At 38.3% G+C, this 25,829-nt stretch overlaps 1 protein-coding gene across 3 annotated transcripts in view; it reads left to right on the top strand.

Moving 5' to 3' along the window:
• Nucleotides 1–25,829, top strand: part of ABCC1 (ATP binding cassette subfamily C member 1) — a 465,761-nt gene that overhangs the window by 307,927 nt on the left and 132,005 nt on the right. For all 3 annotated transcript variants that reach the window (XM_053695266.1, XM_053695265.1, XM_053695264.1), the window contains exons 14-17: nt 5,233–5,320; nt 5,940–6,012; nt 6,643–6,769; nt 25,453–25,629. In XM_053695266.1, coding sequence (XP_053551241.1) covers nt 5,233–5,320; nt 5,940–6,012; nt 6,643–6,769; nt 25,453–25,629 — 465 coding nt within the window. The remainder of the gene's footprint in view (nt 1–5,232; nt 5,321–5,939; nt 6,013–6,642; nt 6,770–25,452; nt 25,630–25,829) is intronic.

Genomic DNA, 25,829 nt, shown 5'->3' with positions numbered 1-25,829 from the left:
TGACTGTAATACTACTATCTATTTACTGCTGACCCTTTTAGTTCTTAAAAAAACAAATTACAATTTTACAGTTTTTGTATGAATTTTTGAAGTATTTAAAGGATTTCAGAACTGACACATTTGTGATTTTCATGAAAAAAGTATTTCTTTCCAGTGGAATGGAGAGTCCACAAATCCATTCAATTACTAGTGGGAATTGAACTCCTGGCCACCAGGTGGAGGCTAAGAACACCCCAGCAAAGCTTAAAGGGCCACTGTAAGTAAATATTTTCTATGCCTGTTACTAACTAACTAACCCAAATACGCTTTTTATCAATAGCATTTCATTAACATATCTCTACCGTATATCAGAAATCTTGTCTGCAAATTTAATTGTTTTCCAAAACCACTCTGTGGGTATTCTTTGCTCTGTACCAATCCGTTTACAATACCTAGGTTTCAAAATGGCGCTTTAAACACAAAGTTATTGCTTTAAGTATTTTGAACACTCAGTGCTGAAAATAGTGGGCAGGATAACGTGACATCATCGGCGAATAAAAGATATAACTTTTAGAACGTTATGAAACTTCGTTTTGGAGAAAATATAGGTCAGTAGGTTTTAATTAATGTTTATTAACTTTAATATGTTAGTTGTTTAGTTTAAAAATTATAACAGAAAGTAATCCTTTAAAGTATCCTCCCATCATCCACAATCTCCAGTCATTCTTTTCCTGTGTAACATTGTAGGTGATGTTTGAAGAAGGGTTTATCAGTCACTACCATAAAGGGTCAGCTTTCGGTTCTGTCAGTTCTTCTGCAGAAGCGCCTGGCAATTTTGCCAGATGTTCAATCTTTTGTCCAGGCTTTGGTTAGAATCAAGCCTGTGTTTAGGTCAGTTGCTCCTCCTTGGAGTCTTAATCTGTTTCTTAATATTCTGCAGCAGGCTCCATTTGAGCCTATGCATTCTGTTGATATCAAGTTATTGTCCAATATTAACCAAGAAATTGTTGTTCCTTCATTTTGTCCTAATCCTTCCTCTAAGAAGGAGCGGTTATGGCACAATCTGGATGTTGTACGTGCTTTAAGGTTCTATTTACATTCTATGATTTTAGTCAACCTTCTGCTCTTTTTGTTGTCTTTTCTGGTAAACGGAAGGGGCAGAAGACCACTTCTTCTACTCTCTCCTTCTGGTTGAGAAGTGTTATTCGATTGGTTTTTGAGCTGGACAGCAGCCTCCAGAGAAAATGACAGCTCACTTCACTAGGGCTGTTAGGTTTGACTGTCTTGTGTATCCCTCCCTTGCATTCTGTGGACTCTTGCTTTGTGTCAGGGTTTTTTCCCTTCTGTGTTTGCCATGTGCTGCTGGCAGCCATTTTACTCACCTCTCTTGCTGACTTTGGTGGATTGTGGGGGATGCTGCTCATTTCCTGCACTTCCTTTTATGGCCAGACAGGTGTGCATCATCTGTGTGAGACAGGATGCAGTCTCAGAATTGTGATGTCATCACTTATTATTTAAAGGGCCTCTGTTCAGTATGCTTTGCCTTTGTGAGAGTTCCTGTGTATTACCTGGCTGTCTGAAGTTCTTCCTGGTTCCTGATCCCTGGCTTGTTCCTGACTCTGCTGTTTTCCTTGTTCCTGATTCCGGCTCGTCTGACTATTCGCTTTGGCTCCTGACTTAGCTCGTCTGACTACGAGCTCTGGTTTTGACTCCTGGCTTGTTATTTGACTTGTGGACTTTTTATTATTTTTTTGTTATTAATAAAGGTGTGATTATTTTTGCACTTCTCGTCTCAGTCTGATTCCTGGCACCCTGACACTTTGGTATTGGTTCCCACTAGTAACTGAATGGATTTGTGGACTCTCCATGCCATTGGAAAGAAAACATCATTTATTCTTACCTGATAAATTCTTTTCTATCATGGCATGGAGATTCAACGACCCGCCCTTATTTGTAAAACTTTTTGTCATTTTTCTAAACCTCAGGCACCTCTATACCCTTTGTGTCTTCTTCTTCTTCTCTTTCCATAATTCCTCGGCTGAATGACTGGGGATTGTGGGTTATGGGAGGATACTTGAAGCTTTGAAGGTGTTCTTTGCCTCCACCTGGTGGCCAGGACTTGAATTCCCACTAGTAATTGAATGGATTCGTGGACTCTCCATGCCAGGAAAGAAAATAATTTATTAGGTAAGTATAAATTATGTTTTTTAGGTACTCTTATCCCTGGGGTTGAAAAACTTATTTTAAAATAGAGAGAGTAATAATATCGAGGAGCAGAGTGTCAAAAGTGTTTAGGAACATCTGAACTGTTACGACCTAGAAGTAAAAATCCTAGGTGCCTTTAGAAACATTACATCTATGCCTAGGATTTCTATCAACTATGATCATCTCATCCTTTTTAATGGCATATGTCTTGTTCTCTCTGTGATGACAATGTCCTCAACCTTCAATACATAGAGTTGCATTTAAGGACCATCAATGTGATGGTAAACTTGACATGTTTTAAAATTTGGTCCGTAATCTAAGAAATATTTTAGATGGACTTTAATTGATTACTTCTAATGGAGATGTGCTGTAACTTACCTTTTAATCTAGCCGTGCCATTCTAATACCCCACGCTCCGGGCCACACACTTTAAAACTAATTTTTTGTTTGTGCACTAATGGTTTGAACTGTTCTCTAATCAAAAAAGTCTTGCACTGTGAACTCTTGCACATGTCAGCATTTGCTGGTGCCTCCAGAAGTGTGCATTTAAAAATGCTGTGTACATTTTAATAATGGGCGTAAATTAGAAAGTCTCTTAGAACTGCATGATCTATGTGAAGACTGCTGCTTTTTAACCTTTCTGTCACCTCAAAGGACCTGACTGAGATGATTGACACTAGGTTAGACCAATATCGTTTTTTCAGGGCCGATGCTGATACGGATTATTGACGCCCTTTCAGGCCGATAACAGGGGCCGATATTCTGTACATTTAAAGTTTTTAAAAATCAACACAATTTCTGCACAAATCTGGTATAAACTGAATATGCTTATTAATATTTTAAACATTAAAAGTAAACAACTGGGAAAAATAAAGTGCTTGAAAATTAACGTATTGAATTGCTTCTCAAAACATAGAACATGGCATAAATCCCTTTTAAATGGCACACTCATATAAAATTAAATTTAAGTCACTACTGCAAAGCTAGACACTACACAATGTCTTCAGTACTCCCAGTTAAGTAGAAAAACATTCTAGTGCAGAAAGCAACACATTTCGGCATATTCTCCTGTTAAACAGCTTCTGTTTTTTTCTTATATTGCTGCCACTTCACTAAAAACACACTCACTTGGTACACTTACAGATAAGGGTTAAAAGTAAAGCAAAAATAATAATAATAATAAAAAAAATAAAAAAAATAATATATATATATATATATATATATATATATATATATATATATATAAGATATGCAAGGATCAAAGGGTATCGTAGGCTTTACATAATAAAAACAGTTTCTTTAATAGTCCCACATAGTGTTTAAAATAACCAAGGAGGTTACAGCAAGGATTTCACAGCACAGATGAGCATTGAAATACTGACATGTTTCGGCCAGCGGCTGTAATCGTAGCTCTGCCACTTAACAGAGAAAGAAAGGACATGCTGTAATATCAGTGCTAGATTTATTTATTCGCTTTATTTTTTTAATATGCTCATATATTTACTGGATTGCAAATACCTTCCCTGGTACCGAGGAGTGGGCTATAAGTTTGTTTATTATGTCACTTATGGGCAGTTTTATACATGTGTAAAGATCTCATTTTCCATTTCACAAATCATACATGTTTGTTTATGCAAGTCCATCTACAGACCTGCTATTGGTGGTATGGTAGTCGGTAACTGAGCACCCAGGAACACCTGGGCTTGGACTCTATCAGTGCTATTTATTATTAGATGCTATGTCCATCTTATATGTGCTATAGATGATTTGTGTGATTTGTGTCACTTAAAACTACATAGTTTCCCTGAAGTACACAGAGCTAAATTTCTTTTGAATTGCTCCATATCGGTAATATCTGCAAGTTTCTGGCAGATACAATATTTCAGAAATTCCAAATATCGGCCCTAAAAATCGTCTGCTCCGATATATTGGTCTATCCCTAATTGACACGCCTACTCTTGCGTTATTGGTGGCTTGAAAGTAGAGGACGTGATTGCATTTGCTTATGCAATAACTGTGGGCAGCAGATACTGCTCGCTTACTGCAATGCTTAGCGGATAGGTTCCCAACTGCTTCTGCATTGATAAATGGGTCCCTTAGATGTTTTGGAGCTTATGCTCATAAGAGGTAGCATTTTTTATTCTAATGGCAGTGAGAGTCCAGGAAAACCATTCATAACCTTTGGGAAATGCTTCACCTGGCCACCAGGAGGAGACAGACACCCCAAGCAAAGCATCAAATATCCCTCCCACTTCCCCTACCCTCCCAGTAGTTCTTTGCCTCGTTTCATGGAGGGTGGAGAGAGGTGCTCTGCTGAAGATGTTACTATTATTGTCCTTAATGGATTCTTTTCTGCAAGAGAGGACAGGGGAGTTGTAGAGTGCTATTTAATTCTTAGTCGAGTTTTGGTGTGCACCAGCTTCTTGATATCGCCGGGAAGTTCACATGCCCCCTCCATTTTTGTTAAAGGGACATGATTCAGATAGAGCATGTAATTTTAAACAGCTTTCTAATGTACTTCTTTTATCAAATTTTCTTCATTCTCTAGGTATCTTTTGTTGAAAAGTAGATACGTAAGCTCAGGCGCATCCACATGCTCTATTTCCTGCCATATAGTGCTCTAGACACCTACCTAGGTATCGCTTCAGCAAAATACCATGGGAACGAAGCAAATTTGATAAAATAAGTACATCGAAAACTTTGTTTAAATGGTGTGCTCTGTCTGAATCACAAAAGACAATTTTTGCGTTTTCATATCCCTTTAATTTCACAACCTTGTGACTATGAATTTGAAGTGATCTGTCTCTAATTTAAGAAATTAAAAATTCTGGTATAAAAACAAGTTTAAAACATTGAAACTTTTATAATTTGTTTGTTTGCTGTAAAATAAAATAGTGTTTCATTCCTCTTCCAGAATAAAAATAAATCATAAAGCAGTTGGGACTATATGTAAATGATCCCGTAATTTGCCTAATTTAGCTACAGTCATCACGTGTCTATAGTTTTTATGTATTGTTTTTTGTTTTGTTTTGTTTTTGTATCCTCTAGACAAGTGTTTCATTAAAACGTCTAAGAGTTTTCCTATCTCATGAAGAACTTGATCCTGACAGTGTAATCAGAGATGTCCCTAAAAATGGTAAGTTCAGTTTTCTCTCTTGCTCATTTGCTGATTTATTAAAGGGAAGCTGCACCCAAATGTTTTTTTTCGTGATTCAGATAGAGCATGCAGTTTTAAGCAACCTTCTAATTTACTACTATTATCAAATTTTCTTTATTCTCTTGGTATCTTTATTTGAAAAGCAAGAATGGAAGTTTAGATGCCCGCCCATTTTGGTGATCAGCCTGGGTTGTTCTTGCTGATTGGTGGACAAATTCACCCATTAATAAACAAGTGCTGTCCAGGGTACTGAACCAAAAATTGGTTGTCTCCTTTGCTTAGATGCCTTCTTTTTCAAATAAAGATAGCAAGAGAACGAAGAAATTGGTTATAGGAGTAAATTAGAAAGTTGCTTAAAATTGCATGCTCAATCTGAATTACGAAAGAAAAAATGTGGGTCAAGTGTCCCTTTAAGTTTTTTCCGTTCTATTTTCAACATGCATTTTCAGTTCACAGGTATTGCCAGTCTTTTTGTTATCCTAATGCTCCTTGAGAAATCCTCTGTATATAAAAAAAGCCCTTATATAAAATTGGTATAGATATATATTTTGCTTACCCATTGACATACACCCAATTAAAATATTATGTTTCTTCCTAGCTGAAGGCAGCATTGTATCCATAAGAGATGCCACATTCTCGTGGTCCCGGAATGATCCTCCCTCGCTGAAAGAGTAAGATTTGGTTTCCATCGAATGCCTCTCACCCCTTGTGTAATTGATTTCTATTGATTGATTTCTATTCCTAGTTTTTGTTGTAGATTTGTTGAATGTGGAATATCTTAACACTAATACTTTTTTATTTAAGAGCTGTTAAAGTAAAACAAATTAAATGGTATCCTTTGATGAAACTTAGCTTTGTTGCATACTGAGGTAGACTCAAGAGTTTACATGTGTCTTAAAGGTACATAAAAGCCAACATTTTTTCTTTTGTAATTCAGTTAGAGCATACAATTTTAAACAAATCTCCAATTTTAATCTTATTATTATTATTATTATTATTATTAATAATAAACTTGGAGCAGCAATGCACTACTGGGGGCCAGCTGAGCACAGTGGGAGAGCCAATGACAAGAAGCATATGTGTGCAGCCACCAATCGACAGCTCATCTAGTTTTAAAGCCCAGGAACACCTCTTTTAAATAAAGCCCCTATATAGGTTTTAATAGCCAGGTGAAATATATTTATGTATAAGATCTGTGCGTTTCTCACTGATAAACGGAATACAGTAGGGCTTAAAACTCAAACAGCTCAGCACAGAGGTTGTAATGGCGCAGCTTATTTATTTATTTTTATTTTTTACAGAATTAGTGTTTCCATACCAGAGGGCTCTCTGATTGCAGTTGTTGGCCAAGTAGGCTGTGGAAAGTCTTCCTTGCTATCTGCGCTATTAGGAGAGATGGAAAAAAGAGAGGGATCTGTGGCTGTGAAGGTACGTTTCCTAAGTTAAATTATATAACTGTCGTTAGCAACATGATATATTCTGGAATCAGTCTATTTGAGTTTATAACCTTCATTGACTCTGTTACGAACAATACAATTCTTATGTAGTAAACTGTATTGCTAGAACAGATTTCAGCATCTATAAGGTATAAACAATTACTGTTAGTCTTAGGAGCTTGTGTTTAAAGGGACAGTCTACTTGAACATTTTTATTTTTTAAAAAGGTAGATAATCCCTTTATTACCCATTCCCCAGTGTTGCATAAACAACACAGTTATATTAATATACTTTTTACCTCTGTGATTATCTTGTATCTAAGCCTCTGCAGACCCCCCCCCCCCCTTATCACAGTGCTTTTGACAGACTTGCATTTTAGCCTATTAGTGCTGACTTATAAATAACTTCACAGGAGTGAGCACAATGAACTAGTGCTGTCTAGCTGTGAAAGACTGTCCAAATGCACTGAGATAAGAGGCAGCCTTTAACAGCTTAGAAATCAGTTGATAAACCTACCAAGGTTTAGCTTTCAAAAAGAGAACAAAGCAAATTTGATGATAAAAATAAGTTGCATGCCCTATCTCATGCAACTTTAATTTTGACTAGACGTTCCCATTTAACTGCTAAATGACCTCACAGTGCCAACCTCTTACTCTTACTTTATTTTAATTGGGTGAAAATAAACTAATCATCCTATTGCAAACTAGTTAAGAAATGTAAAAGACCCAATCCTCAATCGGTAAGCAATCCGTTCTCAATTGAGTAGTCTCTTAGTATAAAGTCTCCAAATAGGTCCGGACCATCCTGGAGGTGATCACGTGTATTTGTTCATCCAAACAGAACACACTGTTAAATCCACTTGTTTTCTTGTTCAAATCCGATCACATGGTATGTAACATCCAATCAGGCTTCTCCAAAACTGGTATTTTACAGACTTCATTTATAGTTTTGTCTCTGCATGAATAGGATAACTGATATATAACAGCATTAGTAAACAAATGTTTGACAAAATGTCTACATTAGTAATACAAGTAAAAAAAATGCAATGAAATATTGTATTGTGAATGCACATTCATGATACAGCTTTGATGGACAATATATGAAGTCTGTAAAATACCAGTTTTGGATGTTACATACCATGTGATCGGACTTGAATAAGAAAACAAGTGGTTTTGACAGCGCGTTCTGTTTGGATGAACAAATACATGTGACCACTTCCAGGATGGTCTGGACCTATTTGGAGACTTTATACTAAAAGACTAATATATTGAGAACTGATTTCTAAATGATTGAGGATTGGGTCTTTTTTATTTTTTTAAATTTTTTAATTTATTTTCTTTTTTAAGACACGATGAGTTCACGGATCATCTTAATTACTAATGGGATATTCACCTCCTGGTCAGCAGGAGGAGGCAAAGAGCACAACAGCAGAACTATTAAATAGCTCCTCCCTTCCCTCCCACTCCAGTCATTCTCTTTGCCTACGTTATTGATAGGGAGAGGTAAAGTGAGGGCGCTCCGGATCTGTATAGTAACATGAAGTTCTAAGTGTCAATGAGTTTGTATAACATTTTAGTATGAGGCATCCAACCAAATAAAGAGGCTTAAGCAGCAACAATGTTGATAAAGTTAAAACTTAGCATTTATTAATGCAAAATAAGTAAAACAGTCCATGGAGGGAAAGAGGTACAACAAGAAGATACAGTATACGCGTTTCGGCTGTGCGCCGTAATCACTACTGCTGAATAAGTTACATGCATACTCATTTAAAAAGGGTGTGCTTAGCCCTAATTGGTTAAGAGCTCAAATAAGGAAACTCCTTAAGTGCTATTGCAAGAGTGCCTCTGTTCAATTAACAATATATAATTGTATATGTTAAAGTCAAATACACATGGATACCAGCAATATCGAAAGAACCTAAAAATAACAGCATTTATATAAGGTGTACCTGCGAAACATAGGCAAATGTTACTACTATATATATATATAGACTTTAAGATGATGCCTTGTATATATGAAAACAGTAGTAGTTCAAATGATTAGAACAAAGATAAGCGTTATATAGGTATGAGCTTAAGAATATATATACGTATGCATGTACGCACATCAGACACAAGACTAAGCTTGCTATACAGATGTTTGTTAAATTACGTACATGCATATATACACACATGGATAAGACACATAGTATACCAGCAGAACATTGGCAGCTGCTAATATTATTATGAATGTGGAATTTATGAAATTACCTAATATATATAAGAAATAGAAGTAGTTCAAATGTTAAGAGTAGATATAGACCTCATGTAAGAATAAACCTAAGTGTGTGCCTAAAAAATATATATATACACACACGCATGCATATATATCAGACGCAAGAGATAAACATGCTACACAAGTGTGGATTATTTTTCATACATGTATGTATACATACAGATAGGCTACTCCCAATAGTTAATTAAATCATACTCAGCATTGTGTCCAAGAGGGACTTTAGTGGAAAGTTTAAAAATCCACAGCATCTCACGTTTCTCAAGAAGTTTTTGTCTATCCCCACCTCTTTTGGGATGCGGTATAAAGTCAATGGCTTGCCATCTAAAAGAAGAAGCCTCTTTGTCATGTTTAATGCAAAAATGTTGGACTATAGGTGAAGATGATTTCCCTACTCTAATTGTGGACAGATGTTCCCTGATCCGTGATCTTATGTTTCTTGTCGTGAGTCCAACGTATTGGACATTGCACAAAATGCAAGTAATGAGATAGATGACATACTGCGAAGTACAGTTTAGACAATAGTTAATATCAAATGTGCGTTGAGTGACTGTAGATGTAAATGTGTCTGATATAATGACATAGTCACAGGGTTTACATCTGCTGCTCCCACATCTAAACATACCTTTAGATGTTAGCCATGAACTCAGTGTGGCTCGAGGACTGCTTAAGACCGTGGGTGATAAATAATTGCCCAATGTTTTATTGCGGCGGTAAGAACATCTTATACCTTCAGCCACACAGGTAATAAGCCTGTCATCCGCCACAAGGAGTTTGAAATGTTTTCTCACAATGTCACATATTGCCTCATACTCAGTACTATAATCGGTTACAAAGGTAACCTTGTTAGACATCAGTTTTTTGTTGTTGTTTTTTCTCCCTTTTAACATGGATTTACGATCCATACCCTGAACTTCACTCACAGCCCTGTTTATTACTTTTTTGGGGTAACCTCTGCTGCCCAAGCGGTCAAGTAAATCTTTTTGATGTTGTGAAAATCTCTCCTCTGTATGAGGTACTGATGGTTGGGCACCTCTGCAAGATTTATCTGAGGTGTAAATAGGTTTTGCGATATGTGCGTGCTAATCTGGTTCATTTTTGCACACAAAGATAAAAAGTTAGTTTAAAATTTAAAGAAACAGTGACTTTTTTTATATATATTAATCTTTATTAAAAGAATTTCAGCTGTTTATCTGTTTAATCCATCCTTTGTGACTTAGGATGGAACAAGAGCACACAAAAAATAAAGTTTTTGCAGTGCCCTGCGCTTCCTCTCACACTCCACCTGGAGTCACTGCATTTCATACATTACTAGAGGAATTATTTTCACTCATTTAGGACAATAGAAAATTGATTGATTCAGTAATTGCTATTCTGAATGGTTCTTCCCTGTTACCTGAAAGAGGACGATACTTCGGGATTATCTGGGAGAGAATTCTCAGACTCAGATGGAATAATATCTTTATTTGATCTGAAGTTGTTTTTCTTTCAGTTTTTTAGTTTTAACACCTCCATTTATTACTTTAGGAGGTTTTAGCTACCCTGGGCGACTCCGACACGACTGGTGTAATCTATCCTAGTGTGCCCAGTAAATTATAAGGAATGAAAGTCCGCACTCCCTATATTTAAAAAGATGTTTTCCCATGGCTGACTCAGCTCTTGGTCCTCTCTTCACACTCTTTTCAAAGTTCTACAAATTTTACACTTTTGCCTCTGCTGAGGCAGCTTTTGGGAGAAAGGTTCTTCAAGCAGTGGTGCCTTCCTTTTAGGTTCCCTGCCTTGTCCCTCCCATATCATCTGTGTACTCTAGCTTGGATCCCATTAGTAATTAAGATGATCCGTGGACTCATTGTGTCTTAAAAAAGAAAAGAAAATGTATGCTTACCTGATAAATTTGTTTCTTTTTTGACACGATGAGTCCACGGACTGCCCTGTTCTTGTAAGACAGGGTTTGGGTTATTGTAAACTTCAGACACCTCTGCACCTTGGCTTTTCCTTTCTCTTCCTAACTTCGGTCGAATGACTGGAGTGGGAGGGAAGGGAGGAGCTATTTAACAGCTCTGCTGTGGTGCTCTTTGCCTTCTCCTGCTGACCAGGAGGTGAATATCCCATTAGTAATTAAGATGATCCGTGGACTCATCGTGTCAAAAAGAAACACATTTATCAGGTAAGCATACATTTTCTTTTTATTGAGTTTTCTTAATAAACTTAACAGTGCAAACATTGAAACAAACATACATGGATTGATCAGGTGCGATCGGAGTACCAAACACAGGACCGTGGACCGCCCTCTAACATAAGAACTTTTACATAAATTTCAAATAACTCCAGCCACCAGTTTCTTTAAAAGACCTTTATTCTTTTGTCTTGGGTCCCATTGATAATACAACGTTTCAAGCCAGCATTAGGCTCTTAGTCATGTACACTTTAGTTATACAGGTTTCTGCTACTGATACCTGCACCTGTTAATCACTCACCTGATGTTAATTAACCCATTCCATAAAGAACACAACTATTGCTATTGCAACAGTGACATCTTGTGGATGAAATATATAGTACATCACTGTTTTTATTCTGAATATTTTCCAGTGTTCTTTTGTGGAATGGATAAACACCATCCACATATTATTAAAACAACATAAAACCTATATACAATTTAAAAAGAGGAGCATAAAATCCCAATAAAATAAAGATAAATAATTTAAATAATAATTTAAAGTCAACAAAACAGACTCCAATCAAAGTCTTTGTTTAGGCCCTTAGGGATACATAAATTAGATTGCCTGACCCCTAAGGGCCTAAACAAAGACTTTGATTGGAGTCTGTTTTGTTGACTTTAAATTATTTATCTAGCGTTCCATATAGATAAGCTAAGAAAACATATCATGAGTATAGACACTACAATTTAAGGATAATAACAGTTGGTCATGTATCAGCAAAAGGATTGAAGAATATTTTTCTTTAAAAGCAGGTTTTCTCTGGAAATGTACATTTCTTTATTTTTTCTGTATGATTATTTTTTCTGTATGACAATTTTGTGATGATGAGAATGTATTATGTACATTGACCCCTATTACTGTGGCTTTATAGATATTGGGATTTCTTTCATGTAATTAGCAAGAGTCCATGAGCTAGTGACGTATGGGATATACATTCCTACCAGGAGGGGCAAAGTTTCCCAAACCTCAAAATGCCTATAAATACACCCCTCACCACACCCACAATTCAGTTTTACAAACTTTGCCTCCGATGGAGGTGGTGAAGTAAGTTTGTGCTAGATTCTACGTTGATATGCGCTCCGCAGCAAGTTGGAGCCCGGTTTTCCTCTCAGCGTGCAGTGAATGTCAGAGGGATGTGAGGAGAGTATTGCCTATTTGAATGCAGTGATCTCCTTCTAAGGGGTCTATTTCATAGGTTCTCTGTTATCGGTCGTAGAGATTCATCTCTTACCTCCCTTTTCAGATCGACGATATACTCTTATATATACCATTACCTCTGCTGATTCTCGTTTCAGTACTGGTTTGGCTATCTGCTATATGTAGATGAGTGTCCTGGGGTAAGTAAGTCTTATTTTCTGTGACACTCCAAGCTATGGTTGGGCACTTTGTTTATAAAGTTCTAAATATATGTATTCAAACATTTATTTGCCTTGACTCAGAATGTTCAACTTTCCTTATTTTCAGACAGTCAGTTTCATATTTGGGATAATGCATTTTGATTTGACCATTTTTTCTTACCTTAAAATTTGACTTTTTCCCTGTGGGCTGTTAGGCTCGCGGGGGCTGAAAATGCTTCATTTTATTGCGTAATTCTTGGCGCGGACTTTTTTGGCGCAAAAATTCTATTTCCGTTTCCGGCGTCATACGTGTCGCCGGAAGTTGCGTCATTCTTTGACGTTATTTCGCGCCAAAAATGTCGGCGTTCCGGATGTGGCGTCATTTTTGGCGCCAAAAAGCATTTAGGCGCCAAATAATGTGGGCGTCTTATTTGGCGCGAAAAAATATGGGCGTCGCTTTTGTCTCCACATTATTTAAGTCTCATTTTTTATTGCTTCTGGTTGCTAGAAGCTTGTTCTTTGGCATTCTTTCCCATTCCTGAAACTGTCATTTAAGGAATTTGATCAATTTTGCTTTATATGTTGTTTTTTCTCTTACATATTGCAAGATGTCTCACGTTGCATCTGAGCCAGAAGATACTACAGGAAAATCGCTGTCAAGTGCTGAATCTACCAAAGCTAAGTGTATCTGCTGTAAACTTTTGGTAGCTATTTCTCCAGCTGTTGTTTGTATTGATTGTCATGACAAACTTGTTAAAGCAGATAATATTTCCTTTAGTAAAGTACCATTGCCTGTTGCAGTTCCCTCAACATCTAAGGTGCAGAATGTTCCTGATAATATAAGAGATTTTGTTTCTGAATCCATAAAGAAGGCTATGTCTGTTATTTCTCCTTCTAGTAAACGTAAAAAATCTTTTAAAACTTCTCTCCCTACAGATGAATTTTTAAATGAACATCATCATTCTGATTCTGATGACTCCTCTGGTTCAGAGGATTCTGTCTCTGAGGTTGATGATGATAAATCTTCATATTTATTTAAAATGGAATTTATTCGTTCTTTACTTAAAGAAGTTCTAATTGCTTTAGAAATAGAGGATTCTAGTCCTCTTGATACTAATTCTAAACGTTTAGATAAGGTATTTAAAGCTCCTGTGGTTATTCCAGAAGTTTTTCCTGTTCCTAATGCTATTTCTGCAGTAATTTCCAAAGAATGGGATAAATTGGGTAATTCATTTACTCCTTCTAAACGTTTTAAGCATTTATATCCTGTGCCGTCTGACAGATTAGAATTTTGGGACAAAATCCCTAAAGTTGATGGGGCTATTTCTACCCTTGCTAAACGTACTACTATTCCTACGTCAGATGGTACTTCGTTTAAGGATCCTCTAGATAGGAAAATTGAGTCCTTTCTAAGAAAAGCTTATCTGTGTTCAGGTAATCTTCTTAGACCTGCTATATCTTTGGCTGATGTTGCTGCAGCTTCAACTTTTTGGTTGGAAACTTTAGCGCAACAAGTAACACATCGTGATTCTCATGACATTATTATTCTTCTTCAGCATGCTAATAATTTTATCTGTGATGCCATTTTTGATATTATCAGAGTTGATGTCAGGTTTATGTCTCTAGCTATTTTAGCTAGAAGAGCTTTATGGCTTAAAACTTGGAATGCTGATATGGCTTCTAAATCAACTTTACTTTCTATTTCTTTCCAGGGTAACAAATTATTTGGTTCTCAGTTGGATTCCATCATTTCAACTGTTACTGGTGGGAAAGGAACTTTTTTACCACAGGATAAAAAATCTAAAGGTAAAAGTAGAGCTAATAATCGTTTTCGTTCCTTTCGTTTCAACAAAGAACAAAAGCCTGATCCTTCATCCTCAGGAGCAGTTTCAGTTTGGAAACCATCTCCAGTCTGGAATAAATCCAAGCCAGCTAGAAAGGCAAAGCCTGCTTCTAAGTCCACATGAAGGTGCGGCCCTCATTCCAGCTCAGCTGGTAGGGGGCAGGTTACGTTTTTTCAAGGAAATTTGGATCAATTCTGTTCACAATCTTTGGATTCAGAACATTGTTTCAGAAGGGTACAGAATTGGTTTCAAGATTAGACCTCCTGCAAAGAGATTTTTTCTTTTCCGTGTCCCAGTAAATCCAGTAAAAGCTCAAGCATTTCTGAAATGTGTTTCAGATCTAGAGTTGACTGGAGTAATTATGCCAGTTCCAGTCCAGGAACAGGGGATGGGGTTTTATTCAAATCTCTTCATTGTACCAAAGAAGGAGAATTCCTTCAGACCAGTTCTGGATCTAAAAATATTGAATCGTTATGTAAGGATACCAACGTTCAAAATGGTAACTATAAGGACTATCTTGCCTTTTGTTCTGCAAGGGAATTATATGTCCACAATAGATTTACAGGATGCATATCTGCATATTCCGATTCATCCAGATCATTTTCAGTTCCTGAGATTCTCTTTTCTGGACAAGCATTACCAGTTTGTGGCTCTGCCGTTTGGCCTAGCTACAGCTCCAAGAATTTTTACAAAGGTTCTCGGTGCCCTTCTGTCTGTAATCAGAGAACAGGGTATTGTGGTATTTCCTTATTTGGACGATATCTTGGTACTTGCTCAGTCTTTACATTTAGCAGAATCTCATACGAATCGACTTGTGTTGTTTCTTCAAGATCATGGTTGGAGGATCAATTTACCAAAAAGTTCTTTGATTCCTCAGACAAGGGTAACCTTTCTGGGTTTCCAGATGGATTCAGTGTCCATGACTCTGTCTTTAACAGACAAGAGACGTCTAAAATTGATTGCAGCTTGTCGAAACCTTCAGTCACAATCATTCCCTTCGGTAGCCTTATGCATGGAAATTCTAGGTCTTATGACTGCTGCATCGGACGCGATCCCCTTTGCTCGTTTTCACATGCGACCTCTTCAGCTCTGTATGCTGAAGCAATGGTGCAAGGATTACACGAAGATATCTCAAACAATATCTTTAAAACCAATTGTTCGGCACTCTCTAACATGGTGGACAGATCACCATCGTTTAATTCAGGGGGCTTCTTTTGTGCTTCCGACCTGGACTGTAATTTCAACAGATGCAAGTCTCACGGGTTGGGGAGCTGTGTGGGGATCTCTGACGGCACAGGGAGTTTGGGAATCTCAGGAGGTGAGATTACCTATCAATATCTTGGAACTCCGTGCAATTTTCAGAGCTCTTCAGTTTTGGCCTCTTCTGAAGAGAGAATCGTTCATTTGTTTTCAGACAGACAATGTCACAACTGTGGCATACATCAATCATCAAGGAGGGACTCACAGTCCTCTGGCTATGAAAGAAGTATCTCGAATTTTGGTTTGGGCGGAATCCAGCTCCTGTCTAATCTCTGCGGTTCATATCCCAGGTGTAGACAATTGGGAAGCGGATTATCTAAGTCGCCAAATGTTGCATCCGGGCGAATGGTCTCTTCACCCAGAGGTATTTCTTCAGATTGTTCAAATGTGGGAACTTCCAGAAATAGATCTGATGGCGTCCCATCTAAACAAGAAACTTCCCAGGTATCTGTCCAGATCCCGGGATCCTCAGGCGGAGGCAGTGGATGCATTATCACTTCCTTGGAAGTATCATCCTGCCTATATCTTTCCGCCTCTAGTTCTTCTTCCAAGAGTGATCTCCAAGATTCTGAAGGAATGCTCGTTTGTTCTGCTGGTAGCTCCAGCATGGCCTCACAGGTTTTGGTATGCGGATCTTGTCCGGATGGCCTCTTGCCAACCGTGGACTCTTCCGTTAAGACCAGACCTTCTATCACAAGGTCCTTTTTTCCATCAGGATCTGAAATCCTTAAATTTAAAGGTATGGAGATTGAACGCTTGATTCTTGGTCAAAGAGGTTTCTCTGACTCCGTGATTAATACTATGTTACAGGCTCGTAAATCTGTATCTCGAGAGATATATTATAGAGTCTGGAAGACTTATATTTCTTGGTGTCTTTCTCATCATTTTTCTTGGCATTCTTTTAGAATACCGAGAATTTTACAGTTTCTTCAGGATGGTTTAGATAAGGGTTTGTCTGCAAGTTCTTTGAAAGGACAAATCTCTGCTCTTTCTGTTCTTTTTCACAGAAAGATTGCTATTCTTCCTGATATTCATTGTTTTGTACAAGCTTTGGTTCGTATAAAACCTGTTATTAAGTCAATTTCTCCTCCTTGGAGTTTGAATTTGGTTCTGGGAGCTCTTCAAGCTCCTCCGTTTGAACCTATGCATTCATTGGACATTAAATTACTTTCTTGGAAAGTTTTGTTCCTTTTGGCCATCTCTTCTGCTAGAAGAGTTTCTGAATTATCTGCTCTTTCTTGTGAGTCTCCTTTTCTGATTTTTCATCAGGATAAGGCGGTGTTGCGAACTTCTTTTGAATTTTTACCTAAAGTTGTGAATTCCAACAACATTAGTAGAGAAATTGTGGTTCCTTCATTATGTCCTAATCCTAAGAATTCTAAGGAGAAATCGTTGCATTCTTTGGATGTTGTTAGAGCTTTGAAATATTATGTTGAAGCTACGAAATCTTTCCGTAAGACTTCTAGTCTATTTGTTATCTTTTCCGGTTCTAGGAAAGGCCAGAAAGCTTCTGCCATTTCTTTGGCATCTTGGTTGAAATCTTTAATTCATCTTGCCTATGTTGAGTCGGGTAAAATTCCGCCTCAGAGAATTACAGCTCATTCTACTAGGTCAGTATCTACTTCCTGGGCGTTTAGGAATGAAGCTTCGGTTGACCAGATCTGCAAAGCAGCAACTTGGTCCTCTTTGCATACTTTTACTAAATTCTACCATTTTGATGTATTTTCTTCTTCTGAAGCAGTTTTTGGTAGAAAAGTACTTCAGGCAGCGGTTTCAGTTTGAATCTTCTGCTTATGTTTTTCGTTAAACTTTATTTTGGGTGTGGATTATTTTCAGCAGGAATTGGCTGTCTTTATTTTATCCCTCCCTCTCTAGTGACTCTTGTGTGGAAAGATCCACATCTTGGGTAGTCATTATCCCATACGTCACTAGCTCATGGACTCTTGCTAATTACATGAAAGAAAACATAATTTATGTAAGAACTTACCTGATAAATTCATTTCTTTCATATTAGCAAGAGTCCATGAGGCCCGCCCTTTTTTTGTGGTGGTTATGATTTTGTATAAAGCACAATTATTCCAATTCCTTATTTTATATGCTTTCGCACTTTTTTATCACCCCACTTCTTGGCTATTCGTTAAACTGAATTGTGGGTGTGGTGAGGGGTGTATTTATAGGCATTTTGAGGTTTGGGAAACTTTGCCCCTCCTGGTAGGAATGTATATCCCATACGTCACTAGCTCATGGACTCTTGCTAATATGAAAGAAATGAATTTATCAGGTAAGTTCTTACATAAATTATGTTTTTATGCTCCTCTTTTTAAATTGTATATAGGTTTTATGTTTTAATAATATGCGGATGGTGTTTATCCGTTCCACAAAAGAACACTGGAAAATATTCAGAATAAAAACAGTGATGTACTATATTTTTCATCCACAAGATGTCACTGTTGCAATAGCAATAGTTGTGTTCTTTATGGAATGGGTTAATTAACATCAGGTGAATGATTAACAGGTGCAGGTATAAGTAGCAGAAACCTGTATAACTAAAGTGTACATGACTAAGAGCCTAATGCTGGCTTGAAACGTTGTATTATCAATGGGACCCAAGACAAAAGAATAAAGGTCTTTTAAAGAAATTGGTGGCTGGAGTTCTTTGAAATTTATGGACTTTGGTGAGACTTGGCAAGTCTGTTGCTCCGTGCCCCACTGAAAGAAAAATTGGTGTTCTGTTTCCACTATTTTGATAAGAACTTTTACAATCAGTGCAGTTTCACAGTAGATGTAGAATACCTCATATAACACATTTAATAATGAAAGGTTATTGCAAACATTTAGTTTTTTATGTAATCAAATGGCCCCTACTGGGCACACTATCTCTGTGTGATTTTAAAGTTAGTGGTCTGGGAATGATATATTTAGGGCCCCAGATGGACCCAGGAATGGTATGTTGAATTTGAGTAGTCAATAGTCCAATTTATTCGGCAGAGCTAAAGGAATAGAAGGTAGGGAAAGGAGGGAGGAACAAAAAAAAAAGGGAGGGGAGGATTTTTGTACAGTCCCCCTCCACCATATAGAAGATGAGCAGTTATTATTCCTTACTCCCTAGAAAGAAATTATTTTGTTTTCACCCAGGGTCTCCCAAGGCTCCCAAATCTGTACATATACTTCAATTCGATGGCGTGAAGTATAAACATAATTCTCCATAGATTTAAAATTTGTGATTAAATGTATCAGTATCTACCAGTGAGGGATATTGGGTTTCTTCCAATTACTTGTGATTATGAGTTTTGCCGCCATCACGATTGTTATCAGTAGGGAGCGTGTGGGTACGGAGTGCTGCTGGAGATTTAGATAAAGAAGAGCGACTTCAGGGGGCAAGTCCTCCACCAGCCCCATATAATACACAAATGGTCCGGTGCTGCAGTTAAAAACTTCAAGCTTTATTATTCTTCAAAATTAAACTGGTGCAGTAACATGTATGAAAACAAAGTTCATGCCCTTAGTAGTAGAAGAAGCTCCACCAGCCCCAGTAAGGTGCAAAGAGTGTGCAATTTGACCCATAAGGGTTTAATGATTGGTCACGCCCACCATATATGAAATGGGTCTCCTGTCGACAAACACCCTCGCCAGCAAAAGGGGGAAGAGTCTGGGATCATTCTATGCAATTTGAGGGGAACATAATGCCATCTAGTTTTAAGCTTATAGTAAAGTTTGTAGAGGGTCATACAGTGTATTGAGGATTTGGTGTGTAAGATTGCAACCATCCAGTTTTTTTCATTCATTGTTAATCCCCTGTCTCTCTCCCAGTCAACCATATGTCTGGTCTTTGTCAACATCGAAGCATTGAGAAGGAATTGGTAATAAAATAAGGGGGATTTATGGTGGGTGCCCGTTGACAAGCGGATCTCCCATGGCGTAAGGGATCGGGGGGGGGGGGGAAAAGCATGTCGCACTGCGGGGACTGAGAGCGGGAGACTGTATAGGAGGCCTTTAATAGAGTGGCATGGGGAAGGATGGGGAGATATTAAAGGCATAGCCAAGAGTCCCTACAATGTAGCACAATCTTGTTATGCATGGGGATTTCAGAAGTACAGTGAGAGGGAATCCATAAGAGGTCCTTCAGAGACATGTAAGCAGGCAAGGACGCTTGCTCAAGTTCTAACCATTGTGGGGTAGCACAGGATGTGTTCCATTCTGAAATGTGGGAAAGCAATGCAGCTTCATAGTATATCCTTATGTTTGGGATTCCCAGTCCTCTAGTGAGGATGGGGCGTTGTAAAAGAGTGGCTGCAGTGCGAGGGAGTTTTCCGTTCTAGACATATCTGTTGATCACTGCTTGGAATTTATTAATTAAAGAAAATGGAACTTTTATGGGGAGACATCTGAATAGATAAGTTAATATGGGGAGCTGCATCATTTTGACCGCAGCTATTCTGCCAAACCACGAGATTTCATCATACCTCCTGGAGTTTAAATCTTGTTGAAGATGTGAAAGGAAAACAGTAAAGTTTTTGAGCAAGACAATTTCATAGTTATGGGAAAGGATTACCCCTAGGTGCTTCAGTCCCCACATGGACCATTGAAATTTGTCTTTCCGCCTAATAAGGGGCCAAAGTAGATTCTGGTAAATTCAGGGGAAAGGCTTCAGTTTTGTTTAAATTAAATTTATAATAGGAAATATTCTCAAACCTGTGTAAAAGGTCAAATAAGGCGAGGAGGGAGTCCTCTGGGTCAGTAATGAAAAGGTCAGGTCATCGACATAAAGGGCTAATTACTGATGGTTATCATGTAGTAGAAGGCTCTGTATTTGAGTTGAATTTCTAATTGCTCTGCCAGAGGCCTGCCTTGAATAAAGCCCACTTGATCAGGGCTAACTAGGACTGGGAGGAATCTATTTAGTCTGGCAGCCAACAGCTTAGCGTAAAGCTTAATGTCTACATTAATTAGAGAGATTGGCCTATAGCTTTCACATAAAGAATGATCCTTTCCCTCTTTAGGTAGAGTTAGGATCGACGCCTCCAAAAATTCAGATCTTAAAGCTCCATCCGAGAAGGCAGAATTAAATAATCTCAGATGGATTAGACTCAGCTGTATTGAAAAGGTCTTGTAGAATAATGAAGTAAACTCATGCGGGCCTGGGGTTTTGTTAATTTGTAAAGATTTTATTGCACTTTTAAGTTCAGTTGCAGTGGGCGGGTTTGTGAGGCTTTGGGCATCCTCGGGAGGTTTATGGAGGAAAGAAATTGTTTGATTTGAGGGACTGGTGTTTTACTATTTCCCTGATACTTATCTAGATTATATAGTGAGTCATAGTAGTGAGCGAACGCTCTTGCTATGTCTTTAGGTGAAAAGACCTGTCCATCTTGTGTTTTAATCCTCTGGATGCGTCTCTGTTGGGTGCGCATGCGGAGTTTATGTGCTAGGAGACAGTCTGCTTTATTACTCTTGTAGTAATACAATTGTTTGAGGACTAATAGGTTAGATTGTACTCTCTTTTCTTCTATGAGATTTAGTCTAGATCTTTCTAATGCAATTTGTTCTGCCATCTGTCTTGTGGGGCCCTTTCTATTATGCCACTCTAAGGTGCGGAGTTCAGCATATAGTTGAGCAAGGGGTTTACTTTGCATTTTGCATTTAATAGCGGCTAGTTTAATGAAATGATCCCTCAAGAAAGCTTTCGTGGCAGCTCAAAGTGTGGGGTCATCAGTTTGTGCATTGTCATTGATAGTGAGAAAGTCAGCTATAACCTCAGCTGTAGCTGTGGAAGATGGTCCAGTGATTAAGGAAGGGTCAAGTTTCCAGCAAGATGAAACGGGCTGCTGAAGAACATTGGATATTTCCATCGTGACCATATCATGGTCTGACCAAGGGCATATTGTGATTTTAGGGTGTGAGAGTCTATCTAGTAAGTTGGAATGACACAAGAGGTAGTCTATCCGAGAATAGCATTGATGTTGGTTAGAATAAAAAGTATAGTCCCTTTCGGTAGGAGAAAGGCATCTCCATGAGTCATACAAATTGTGTTGGAACATTATGGACGTAAATAGGTTAGAAGCAGAGGTAGTCCCTCTGTCTATTGGTTTGTGTGTGGAGGCTCTCCTGTCAGATCCTAGGTAATGTTACGGTCCCCGCCAATTATTAAAGTTCCCCTGCATAATTGGTCTATCAAAGGTAAGACTTTTCTCAGAAAGGGGGGCTGTCTGGAGTTTGGGGAGTATAAGAAAACCAGTGTATATTGGACACTATCCAAGGTGCAGACTATTATCAAAAACCTGCCTTCCGGGTCTTTTTCAACATGTAACTTGCATGTCACTGACTTATGCACCATAATGGCTACGCCTCTTTTTTTTAGAGGGTTGAGAGGCCACTTGACAGAGAGGGAACAATTTAGAATTTTGTAAAAACACGGAGCCCTGGGGCCAATGGGTCTCCTGGAGGAAGGCAATTTTTACCTTAAGTTTTAACAGATACCTGTGTAGCAAGCTTCTCTTGGGGGAGTTCAGGCCCTGAGTATTCATGGTAGCTATTTTTAGGGACATATTAACCAATGTGAGAGAAAAAAAAACGAGGGGGTGAAGGGTAGGGAAGAGGGTTAAGGAGAAGGAGGGATAAGCTATCAAGTACTAGCCCTACCGATTTAGTTTTATTAACGAAAAATCAATTTAATATGACTATGGTATAAAAGATAAAGGTCTGTGATAGAATATACACAGCCGAAATGTGCTCTAAACTTTAGAGTTGAATAGAGCAAATCAAAGGTTGGGGGGTGCCAAGAGGCATAAGTGGACTATTGGATGAATTCGATATTTACAAGGAATAGGCCGGGTAGGCCCACTATATTTTAACCTGAGCTGTAAAATAAATAAATATGAGCATCAATTATTACAGCATTAAGCTAGTAAGAGTATGAAAATAAGTAACCATACATAAGTGTAACATTAACATTGCGCTGTATGTTCAGCATTTTCTTGGACCATCAGAAATACATATAACAATTTGTGAGTGTTTAAAGGAAAATATGGAGATGTAGCTAAAGACATACCATCTCTTCATTTTCTGGATAACAGACCTATCTACTCAATGTATTTTAAGTAGTTTAATGATGTTCATGCAATCCTGCGTGCAGGTGGTGTGTCAGGTGGGAAGAAGGGACTAGGGGCGGGAAGGTAGGAGGGTTGTACAGTATGGAAGGATGGTGGGGTCAGGTCGTAAATGGGAAAGTGGGGAAGAGGAGTAAAAAAAAAGGGGGGGATCTAGGGTTGTCTTGACGAGTAGGGTCAGAGGTTAGTAGGTGGTTAGGGGGATGTACTCCCTTGGGTATATATAAAATAAATTTTAACGTCATTATCTACCCACAATATAACAATGACACTTGTGAACCCTAGTCTTTAAATCATGAGGGAGCCCTGGTCAAAGGGCGCCTATGCTGTCCAACCGTTTTATGTTTTTTGTTATGGGAAAAGCATGGTCAGGTGAGTGAAAGAAAGACTTGAGGTCTGAGTTTAGGAGGAGGATGAGGGGGAGGGGGGGGAGGAGAATGGGAACATGATTAGTGGAAGGGGTCACGGGTGGAGGTAGAGGTAGGGGTTAATGAAAGGGGAAAGATTTCAGATTGCCAATCTAGAGGCAGATCAATTTTTTCTCTTACATGTATTGAATTGATGCCTGGACTATTTACAGCCCAGACATTTCTATAGGTCTGCAAGCCTAGAAAAAAATTCAAAACAATGTAACTTTGAACATTATTAAAACATAAAATTAACATAATAAAACCATAACATTATTGGATACGACTTTCAAAAGGATACCCATTTGGGCCTATTATTAAGACAAAGGGTCCACAACTGTTATTGTGGAGAATTATTGGGTATATCCTGGAGATCAAACTTGTATATGTTACTCAACTTCTCGTGCCGAGGACAGAGTGTTCTGAGTGGCCTGTGGAAAGCTTCTGTTCTTCGTCCTAGGGTGCAGTTGTTTCCAGGACGGAGCCTCGGCCCGCAAGGTAGCAGGAGAGTCCTTGGAAGACGAAGAGAGGAATCGCTCTGGGAGTAAGTCCCATTTAGAAAGGAGGTCTCTGGCTTGATCTGGAGACGTGATGATATGTTTAGTTTCATCTTTGGTGACAAACAGTCTGACAGGAAACCCCATCTATACTTTATACCTTTACTCCTTAAAATGTTAGTGAATTCCTGATAGACCTTTCTCTGTTGTAAGGTATGTGGAGAAAGATCTGGGAAGATCTGCAGGTTTTCATACTTCGTATATTTAAGGGAACCAGAGTTGATTGCCCTTAGAAATTTTCCCCTGAAAGTATAAAAGTGTAGTCTCACCACCATATCTCTAGGTTTATCCTATGAAATGGCTCTTGGTCTTATTGCCTGGTGTGCTCTGTCAATGAGGGTTCTGGGTCCTCAAGAGGACCAAGGGCAGTGGTGAACACATCCTGAAGGTACTACTGTAAATCTGTTGGGGGAATTGCCTCCAGGATACCTCCCAGGCGGATGTTGTTGCGCCTGGAGCCGTCTTCCAGGTCTGCTAGTTTTGATCTGACTCGCCAGGCATTCAGAGTATGAAATCAGATTAGCGTGATCCACTATGAGGTCCTCTTGCTTGCGCTCTGAGTCAGTACGCTTGCCAATTGAAGCAATATCTCTTCTGTATTCTAGGCATGATTTATCAAAACGCTTGCATATAGAGTTATGGTGGGACGCCAAGAGAGTTTTTATCGTGTCGACCAAATTGTTGTTAGCTCCCGTTAGGTCGGGTAGGCTTACAGGTAAAGATGCAGCTGGGGTACCCTGCTCGATATTAGTTTCTTAAGAACAGGCTGAACCAGAGAGTTCATCTTCTGATCTGTCCTCAATAACCGTTTGAGAGTTGTCTTTAACTGTCCTTTTAGGAACAGACAGTCCCGTAGATTTCCTTCTTAGGGCTTGCACCATTATAGCAGTAGTTGACAGTTGGGCTAGAGGTGGTGTGGAATATGTAGGTTGCTCTAGAGTTATGGCCGGGAATGGTCTGTTGATAGTATGTTACACATAGAATGCTGTTTGTAGCTCAGGAACAGTCAGTAGGGCCTTAGCCCGGGATCATCAGCTAGCCGTCAGACATAAGCCCTCAGGGGGTTTCTTTAAATATCTTCCCTTTTATTGGTGGGTATTGTTTTATAGGTTCGCTGAGTCAGCCTTATTCCCTAGTTTTGATTTGGAGTATAAGGTTTGAAGGGACTTTGTAGGTCTCAAAAGTGGGTTTCCTGTGATCTCTCCCAGGGGAATTGTTGAGGATTGGGGTTTTTAAATAACTATATAATGAGAACGAGAAAAAAAATTAAAACGGATTTTAATAGAAAACGGCATAATTTTAATGATTTTCTGCAAAACTTTGGAGAAATATATTTGCATTGGTTGGAAATGAACCTTTTATATGTATTATTGTGGGAGTTAAAAAATTTGTTTTTATTGTGAGTCCATCTTCTGGTAGACTGTTCTGTCATATTTTAATGTTTTTTACTGTTCATATAAAATAATCTATAATATGATGCACCTTTGGGAATCGGATGTGTATGAAACTCTGGGATAAGTAATTATGTACGTAGCAGATGTAGCTTTCTATGTCCGAGTTTAGTCCTTAGCATAATAGTGAAACATTTAGCATACTTGATAAATTTATACCATGTTTTTTTATATATATGTTGTCACTGTATATTACCATAAATACATGATTTTCTTCATTCTCCAGGGTAGTATAGCTTATGTTCCGCAACAAGCCTGGATACAAAATGCTTCTCTGAAAGATAATGTCATGTTCGGCAGAGAGACGTATGAGCCCTTATACAAACGTGTGATTGACGCCTGTGCACTTCTGCCTGATTTGGAAATTCTGCCTTCAGGAGACAGGACAGAGATCGGTGAAAAAGTAAGAAAAAACTTCATGTCCTGGTACTTTCTATTAGAGTACTGGCCAGATCTGTTATGCTAAAACGTCTGATTACGATAATATTTTTTAAATTTTGTTGAATATTGAGATGTTAATTTTCCATATGCATCAGTACTGAAACATACTGTATGTTAAAACTATTCTTTATCTGTGAGCAAAATATGTTATGTAGCGAATCT

Source organism: Bombina bombina, chromosome 11, assembly GCF_027579735.1.
Source record: "Bombina bombina isolate aBomBom1 chromosome 11, aBomBom1.pri, whole genome shotgun sequence".
Taxonomy (NCBI): domain Eukaryota; kingdom Metazoa; phylum Chordata; class Amphibia; order Anura; family Bombinatoridae; genus Bombina; species Bombina bombina.
The sequence above is the reverse complement of the archived record's forward strand: the minus strand, read 5'-3'. Positions and strand labels throughout refer to the sequence as shown.